General features: G+C 47.2%; 1 protein-coding gene across 1 annotated transcript; it reads right to left on the reverse strand.

Moving 5' to 3' along the window:
* Window positions 1-1,556: 1,556 nt before the first annotated feature.
* LOC124702067 (ATP-dependent zinc metalloprotease FTSH 1, chloroplastic) lies at window positions 1,557-6,240 on the reverse strand. The gene is made up of 5 exons (XM_047234169.1): window positions 4,976-6,240; window positions 2,927-3,173; window positions 2,660-2,843; window positions 2,387-2,558; window positions 1,557-1,948 (listed from the first exon to the last, which is right to left on the reverse strand). The coding sequence occupies exons 1-5, from the start codon at window positions 6,206-6,208 to the stop codon at window positions 1,727-1,729; spliced, it is 2,058 nt and encodes a 685-aa protein (XP_047090125.1). The 5' UTR covers window positions 6,209-6,240; the 3' UTR covers window positions 1,557-1,726.
* Window positions 6,241-8,974: the final 2,734 nt, after the last annotated feature.

Consider the following 8,974-nt stretch of genomic DNA (forward strand, 5'->3'; position numbering starts at 1 on the left):
GAGTGGACGCGCCTGGGCGACTGGCTGCTGCCGTTCAATGGCCACGCGCACTACGACGGCGACCTCGGCGCGTGGGTTGGCACACGCACGGTCCACAGCGAGGAGGAGGGCCGCGGCTACAAGCACCTCTGCACATGCGAGGTCCCGGCGCCCCAGGGTGGCGCCACGCCGGAGCCGGAGTGGATGGTGGCCAAGGAGAGGCTCACGTTCCTCGAGCCATCGCTGAAGCCCACGTCTGGTCGCGTGCTCGTCCGCGCCGGTGGGAGCGGCGGGGGCATGTTCTGCCTCGTGGAGCCAGCGGTGCCGCTGGGGGTCACCTGCAGAAACTTCATGGGCGCCGGTAACAAGTGCCACCTTCAGGTGACCATGTTCCGCGCCAAGTATGGTAGGAACGGCGAGCTCCTCACGGTGCCGCTCGGGCCGGGTCGGTCCTACATCTTCTCGCGGCATGTCGACTATTTTTTCCCGGATGTGTTCTGGGTATGATGCAAGACAGGACTTGTAATCTGAATATCTGTGGACATGTGTGTTCTTGAATCTCCTCCTCCATCAATTATAAATGAAGTATCTCAGTTTAGTTAGATTTAAGGGTCAACCGAGGTAAACTACTTGATTCTCACGTGATGTCATCAAATATCAGTTACAATGACTTGCATGAAACTTGTGTTGTTACTCTTGCCGATATTGACACATTACTTTAATGATTGTCTTCGTGCACGAAGGCTTGGTATTGCAGCTCAAACTAAAATTGTAAGAGAACCTTCGTTAGTATTTATAGGTCTATGATTGGACATGATGATTTTAAATAGTGGGTGCATCTACATCTATGAGCCAAAGAAGATTTTCCTCTATGGTTTGATATCTGTATTTAGCTTTGAGACAAGTAAAAGATTATATCATGGAAGGAAAATGAGTTTGAAGATTTCTGAAATTTTCTTGTATCTGTTAGATTTTATTTTTTAATTGTTAAAATTTGCTAATGTATCTCTTTACCATGTAATATTTATTACTGTAAATAGATATGGTATTAATTGTACAAAAAACAAGGTGCCGACATGCTCTGGCAGCTGCGGGAGCCAAATTGTGGTGCAAAGGAGATCCCAAAAGGCTCTAAATATAACAGATTGTCGAAAATATACGCACTGGCTGGCTCTCATGTATTACTGAACCAAATTACTAAGGCTTCAAAATTCATATTTCTAGCACTCTAAGGATAATGAATTTTATTTTAGTGGAGGATGTATGTATGTATGTCTGTGTCATTTTCATAGTTAAATTAGAAATTATATATCTTAGGTAAAAGTGACATGTTTCGTTGGAAACTCCCTCCAAAATTTCGAGAAACTTACATTGGATAACTATATAACATAAGGCTAGAGTAAGTTATATCGGGTTCAGGAACAAAAAAATCCTGTTTAACAGAGCATTCACTTTTTCAGTCACAAATTTCGAGAAAGTAATACTGTACATTCTGCCAAGAATCCACACAAAAGAATGTTTTCATAACAGAGTTTGAGGATGTGTTCTAACAGGTGAGCAACCATAAGTTGCAGACGGGCAAAAACTATAAATAATTTGTATTAATTGGAGCAACCCAATGTCAGTAAAGGTTTTTTTACAAAGAACTATACAAACATGTTGGGTAAAACAACACTTTTACTAGATCAATGTGGTTCCTACAAGTTGGACCCTCGTGTAATCACCGAAAACATGCAGGGCCCGCGCCTCAAGCGACGAACAGCTCTGCCTCTCCATCGATGAAGAGGCTCATGAACTCCTCCCCGTCAACTGTCTCCTTCTCAATCAGGAGCTGGGCGAGCCGGTGGAGGATGTCGATGTGGGTGTTGATGATCTGGGTTGCCCGCGAGTAGGCTACCTCCACGAGCTCCCTCACCTCCGAGTCCACGATGTCCGCTGTTGCCATCGAGTAGTCTGACTGGCTCGACATCTACAGCCAAAAATTGCGGAAATGGCAGGTTAGTATTCAAAACCATTCCTTGTTGGAAAGTAAAGCTAATCCGGGTCTACTAACAACAGCCACACAAAAATGAGATACAAGCCTAAACAGAACTGTTGGTGTTTTCTTTGTCGCCCCTTTCAAGTTTGAATTGACCTTGTACGAAATGGAACATGGATGATGATGTCAAGGTTGGCAGTATATATGTTGGGGTGATGTGTCACAGGAATGCAGTAAACTGGAAGAAAGAGTGTTGTTCAGTAGAAGTCATCAAGGTAAGGTGACACTTAGATAGTGACCATGTTGGCAAGATCTATGATGTCGTTGAAGTTTGCACGTCTATATTCATGGACAATCTCAACAGATTCATCTTATAGAGTAAGAATTTTCCACCTGGAATCATCTACTAGCATCAGAGTAATAATATACCTGCTGGCCCATGAATGGATTCCCACCAGATGACCCGATCGCGACTTGCCCAATCTTCTTGCTGAACCCAAATCTTTCGACCATTTGTCTTGCGACACGTGAGACCTGCATAAAGTCACTGGAAGCCCCAGTCGTCACATTGTTTTGGCCAAAGATCACCTCCTCAGCAACCCTGCAAAGCATGTGGACATATTAAGCACAAAAGTCATCACTTTGCAATAGAGCAACAACCAGTGGATGCTTATATAAATAAAATTTTCATGCGATTAGCACCTGCCACCAAGTGCTACAGCCATTTGGTTCTCTAGGTAGCTCCTGCTGTACAATCCAGACTCTAGTCTCTCTTCACTTGGAGCAAAGAACGTGAGCCCACCAGCTTGACCTCTAGGAATGATGGAAATCTTGGCAACAGGATCGTATTCTGGCATGAGGGCACCGACAAGGGCATGTCCAGCCTCTGCAAATTCAAAAGTTTGCACACACATATTAGGATTATGTGAACTCTATGATAATTTTAACAACTCACGGTGACAAAATTACCATGGTAAGCCACAAGCTTCCTCTTCTGCTCTGAAACAACTGCGTTTTTCTTCTCAGGCCCAGCAATGATCCTCTCTAGAGCATCAGAGATCTCATCCTTGCTTATCTCCTTCAGATCACGACGAGCGGCCAGGATAGCAGCCTCATTCATCAAGTTTTGAAGATCAGCACCGGTGAAACCAGGTGTCCTTCTGGCAACCTTATCAAAGTCTACGTCCTTCGCCAATGCTTTTCCTCTGGAGTGAACCTATCATATGAACATATGTCATGTAAGCTACAGCGTAGAACTACATATATCAGTAAAACTCATCTAGCAGGAAAACCCAAAGAAAATTCAGCACACCTTGTACCTAGAAGGTTAGCAGGAGGTAATACATTAATATCCCTAGGCAGCTAGGCTTATGAACCGGCCAGGGTTGATCAAATATTAACTCCTAGACCCAGACACCCAGTAGAAAGGCGAACTGACTTACTGAAGTAGAATGGAATTAAAAGTGTTACCGACACAGACAATTTAAAGGAGGTTAGGTGATCTTGACCAGATATGCCACAAATTAAGTGAACTTACACCTATACCATTCTACTATTCAACAATACGTAATATCTTAATATGCATTTTTTATATGCTCTTGAGCTTCCAAAGTTATGTGCATTGTGTTGGCAACTTGCTACCAACCCTACCTATTCTGAGCCGGATATCTGGTAACTGATTTTGGCTGACAAACAGTGCAGATCTTTTGATATTAGTTACCAAATGAATAAGTTGGGCAAAAATTAAACCCACAACTGAAACACAACAAATTACCGGACTAGTGATAATTTTGTGATTTACAGAACTACAGGAAAAGCATCTGGAAATAAAGCAATGATATGTTATAATTGCAATAAGTTAGCTAGGAAGATCAAATGAGGTTGCAGAACAAAATGAAGTGCTGCCAACTACAAATCATATTCTGTTTGATTAAATTATGATGAAATTTTGGATAATGATGGACAGTACAGAGTTCATTTTGGGACCGTACTACTGCGATGTTTCTGAGATCAAAACATTCTTAGTTGAAGTTGAGCTAATCATGTTACAAACAAGTGCATAAATAAAGCCCATAAATATTTACCAAATTAGTTATGTAAACACCTATAGTTTTATACAAAGTACTTAAGTACCACAAAAATTGCCAATGATCTCTGGGGTAAACTAAGAAAGTAATGAGAAACTGCAAATCGAAAACCCATACAAACTGTTAAAAAAGTAGTGGCCTAAGCAAAACTAAACTAGAAATGAAAGGTCAAAGAGATTCAGTTACTATTGTAACTATGCAAGAAATAATTGATAAACTACAGAGCTCCAACTCTAGTCTTAGCACACAAAAAGAAAATCCTTACGAAGATAGTTCTATCAAAATAAGGTTAGCTATCGCTCTGAAATATGATTACCTGCCCAGTTAACATATAGATTAAGTTATATCCAAAAATTTCAGAAACAAAATTACCATTTTAGAATGAAAAATATCAGGTAAATTGTACAAGGTTTATACTCGAAAGGAAGCTTAAAGCAAGTAAGTTCCCTCCAAGTTCCTATCATAATCAATCAAACTACAGCTCTGAAAATCTAAGCCAGTTCAGTCTACGAATGAAGTTATGTCTCAGCATCTCGCAAATTTATAACATTTTGGCATGAAAGATACTAGGTAAATTGCCCAAGATTTAGACTTGAAACAAAGTTTATCATGTCATGCATGTGTAAGTATCCCTTCTAAGTACATGAACTTTCAGTTGTAGACTATATCTACATCAAGGTAGACCAGCTTATGTCCTAATGACATGAAACATTTCAGGTAGAAGGTTCAGACTCAAAGCAAAATTTATCGTGTGGCAAGAAAGCACGTTTTCGTCCCTGAGTTCGTCGATTAGCCAGTGCAATTATGCCTTGATAGAATATCAGCAATGATAGTAAGTTTGCGAACTAGTTATAGTGAGTCAGAACAATATCTACACCAAGCAAAGCAATAGCAATTTATAAGTTAGCTAAGCACCAGGGGCATTGCTCACCTCGAGGATCCTGACACGACCGGCAACATCTGGACGATCGACGGTGACCTGCCGATCGAACCGGCCTGGCCTTAGAAGCGCTGAGTCGAGCACGTCCGGTCTGTTGGTGGCGGCGAGCACAATGACACCACTGTTTCCAGAGAAGCCATCCATCTCCGTGAGGAGCTGGTTGATGGTCTGCTCCCTCTCATCATTCCCGCCGCCCATCCCAGCACCACGCTGCCTCCCGACGGCGTCAATCTCATCAATGAAGACGATGCAGGGCGCCTTGGCCTTGGCCTTCTCGAACAGATCCCTCACCCTGGACGCACCGACACCAACGAAGAGCTCGACGAACTCGGACGCGGCGCAGGAGAAGAATGGTACCCCGGCCTCTCCGGCCACGGCGCGGGCGAGCAGCGTCTTGCCCGTCCCGGGCGGGCCGACGAGGAGACATCCCTTGGGAATCTTGGCCCCGAGCGCGGTGTACTTGTCGGGGTTCTTGAGGAAATCGACCACCTCCTGCAGCTCGAGCTTGGCCTGGTCGGCGCCGGCGACGTCCTGGAAGCTGACCCCGGTCTCGGGCACCTCCTGGAACTTGCTCTTGGAGCGGCCGAAGTCCATGGGCCCGCCGAGCCCGCCCGGGCCGCCGCCCTGGCCGCCCTGCGCGCGGCGGAAGAGGAAGAAGAGCCCCGCGAAGGCGATGAAGGGGAAGAGCAGGTTGCCGACGAAGGCGAGGAAGCCGCCGGGGCCCGACGCGGCGTCGCCCTCGGCGACGGAGATGTCGACGCCGTTGGTGGCGAGGATGTCGATGAGGTCCGGGTCGTTGGGGACCACGACGGAGGCGCGGCGGCCGTCCACGGCGGTGAGCTGCAGCACGCCGCCGTCCTTGGAGAAGCGCACGCGCTCCACCTTGCCCTTCTTGACGGCGCCCAGGAACTCGCTGTAGCGCCACTGGCCGCCGTCGGGGAGGTCGGTGGAGGCGGCCGAGGGCTTGGGCGCGGTGAGGAGGGTGTCAGCGAAGGGGTTCGCCGCGGGTGTCGGCGCCTCGGCCTGGAGCTGCGGGGTGGGGGCCGGTGGCGGGGAGGGGGCGTCGACGGCAAGGGCGGGTAGCGTGGGCGCGGCGGCGAGGGCGAGGAGGAGCGCCGGGATTGACTTTGAGGAGAGAGGGATGCGCGGCGGCCGGAGGGAGGACGGCTTGGGGAGGGAGGCGGTGATGAGGAGGTGGGAGGAGGAGAGGGAAGGGGGCGCCATGGTTGCTTGCTGGCTGGCTCGCTGATTCACCACTGGAGTCCGGGGAAGATGATATATGGCGAGGGGAGGGAAAGATTGGATTTTTATGGACGTGGAGGCGCAGGCAGCCATAGATGGCTATGGGGTGCTGATATCTTGAGCATTTCTCCAAAACTCCCTATTATCATTGCAATTCTTCTCTAAAATCCAACAGTACAATTAGGAGACTGACGAAATTTTCTCCTAATTTTTTGTAAAGTGAGAAGTTGATGATTTATCAGTGCATACACCAAGTCAATTTTGTCTAGTTTGCTGAACAATTTGCTCATTTTTGTTCAGTCATAAATGGTTTAGGGTGAATTTTACAAATTGCTTGTATGGGAAAAACAACATATGGTCAATTTGGTTGTTTGTTTGTGCGAGGTGTGGCACTTGGGGCCAGGGAAGAAGAAGTGAACCAGAGGGCTCCACTTCTACCATGGAACTCAACTCAACTTGGCGTGCTCCTCCTATCTTTTCTTTTCTTGACTTTTTTCTTTCTTTGGGCTCTTCACACACTAGGGATCCATTAGGCACTTTTGTCAGCCAACATGAGAAGCCCAGGCCTCCACGTTGGCAAACAGCCCAAGCCGCACACACTCAATAAAAGGGCCCGACTTCATCACAAACAAGCCATGTATACTTGGCTACCTAGAGATCTGTTTAAAGAAAAGGCAACCTGGAGAGCTTGTACCGCACATTTCCCACAGCCGCTGGGCCTTCCGGAGAATTTTCATCACACTCCTAGCGCTCTCATACGCCACTTACCAAGCAGCACCTTCAATAAGAAATGCGACGACGACGCTACTGCCTGGACTGGTCCTAGGTTTTCCCTCGGTGCGCGCATGGAAAAGGGAGGAGGGCTTCAACCAACACCCTTTAGGAAGGAAGGGTAGCGCCCGCGGGCATCACCGCATCGGTGCCGGCTAGTCCGACATAGATTTCTCCTGACCCTCAAAATCCCGCCTTGGACGCTCCATCATGCTCCACCAAACTCGCCGCCCACCAACACGCGCCACCGCTGCCTTAGAAACATCATCGTCATCTTGCTGCGACCAACAAAACGAGGCCAATATGACTGACATGAGTATACCATATTGGGTATTCGACGTTACCATCCCTGGTGCGAATCTAGGAAGGAATAGGCGAAGCCATGAAGAATAACGCACGGAGCTGAAGCCCAATAGCTATGTAAAATAGGTAGGCTAGGCCCATATCGGGTAAACCGACATAGTCAATGTAACCGACCCAAAGGTGGACTCTAAGACCTAGCCCACTATATAAGGGCTAGGAGGAGCCACCAAGGGGAAATACAATCCGCAACACCCTTGTAACCCTAGTTTGATAATACAATCTCGGCCAAAAAAATTCTTTGATAATACTTTTCGTCGGCTACCTAGTTTGGCTGACGGTGTTTGAATTCACTAGTGTTCTCCTTTCCTGAAAACCCAAGTCCATCATCAATGGGCATTGACAAGGCAACCCCTTGTCAATTGGCTCCATCATGCTCCACCAAACTCACCGCCCACCAACGCGCGCCGCCACGGCCTTAGAAACATCGTCGTCATCTTGCTGCAACCAACAAAACGAGGCCAACAGGACTGACATGAGTATACCATATTGGGTACTCGACGTTACCATCCCTGGTGTGAATCCAGGAAGAAATAGGCGAAGCCCATGAAGAATAACACACATAGCCGAAGCCCAATAGCTATGTAAAATAGGTAGGATAGGTCCATATCGGGTAAACCGACTTAGTGAATGTAACCGACGTGAAGGTGGACTCTGAGACCTAGCCCACTATATAAGGGCTAGGAGGAGCCACCAAGGGGAAATACAATCCGCAACACCCTTGTAACCCTAGTTTGATAATACAATCTTGGCAACAAAATTTCCTTGATCATACTTTTCGTCGGCTACCTAGTTTGGCTGACGGTGTTTGAATTCACTAGTGTTCTCCTTTCCTGAAAACCCAAGTCCATCATCAATGGGCATTGACAAGGCAACCCCTTGTCAATTGGCACCAACCGTGTGAAGCTTGGGCGCTGGAGGCATGAGTTCGATGACCTCTTCTTCAAGCAAAAACTCGATGACATCGGGTGATCAGGTGCGTTTCGGCTCGATAAATTTTCTTCTGGGATAGTTCCATGACATAATTCCGAGGAAAACCAACATTCCTCTGGGAAAGATCATGCTCGACGTAGTCTTCGGCACACGTGACAACTTCAGAAGAGAGAAAATCGAATTCGAAGTCATGGATTGGCCCTCACAGTATCATGTGATACTGGGCCGACCCGCGTACTCTCGATTCATGGCGGTCTCACACCATACATATCTTCTCCTGAAGATACCAGGACCCAATGGGGTCATCATAGTCAAAGGGAACTTCGCCCGCTCTGACGCCTGCGACCTGGAGTTCCATAAGATATCCGAGTCCTTTGGTATGTACGCCTGATGCCCACAAGTATAGGGGATTGCTGAAATCTTCGATGGGAAGTATTACCCAAATTTATAGTTCGATTGTTTTCGCACGCGCCCACTGTTGCCACCCGAAGGAATTTCGACTCCGGTCACCGGGTTGATGGCGGAGATCTGGTAGCGCGCCAGATGCGCAACTGGTACGCGAGTGATGCTGCCATTGTTGCTGATGCTTTCCTCGTCAGAGGAGTACTTGATGCTGCACATGAAGGGAAGGGCATCATATCCCAACTCATGTCTGGTGTCGGAGCCGATGTAGTAGAACGACGT

The sequence above is a fragment of the Lolium rigidum genome, chromosome 1 (assembly GCF_022539505.1).
Source record: "Lolium rigidum isolate FL_2022 chromosome 1, APGP_CSIRO_Lrig_0.1, whole genome shotgun sequence".
Lineage (NCBI taxonomy): Eukaryota > Viridiplantae > Streptophyta > Magnoliopsida > Poales > Poaceae > Lolium > Lolium rigidum.

What these genes read in the sequence shown, in the direction of transcription:
- LOC124702067 (XM_047234169.1), bottom strand. Translation starts at nt 6,208, where the DNA reads ATGGCGCCCCCTTCCCTCTCCTCCTCCCACCTCCTCATCACCGCCTCC. An exon ending in GCTGTAGCACTTGGTGGCAG is followed by an intron (nt 2,559 to 2,659) that starts GTGCTAATCGCA and finishes CATGCTTTGCAG; the next exon opens with GGTTGCTGAGGAGGTGATCT. An exon ending in ATCCATTCATGGGCCAGCAG is followed by an intron (nt 1,949 to 2,386) that starts GTATATTATTAC and finishes TTTTGGCTGTAG; the next exon opens with ATGTCGAGCCAGTCAGACTA.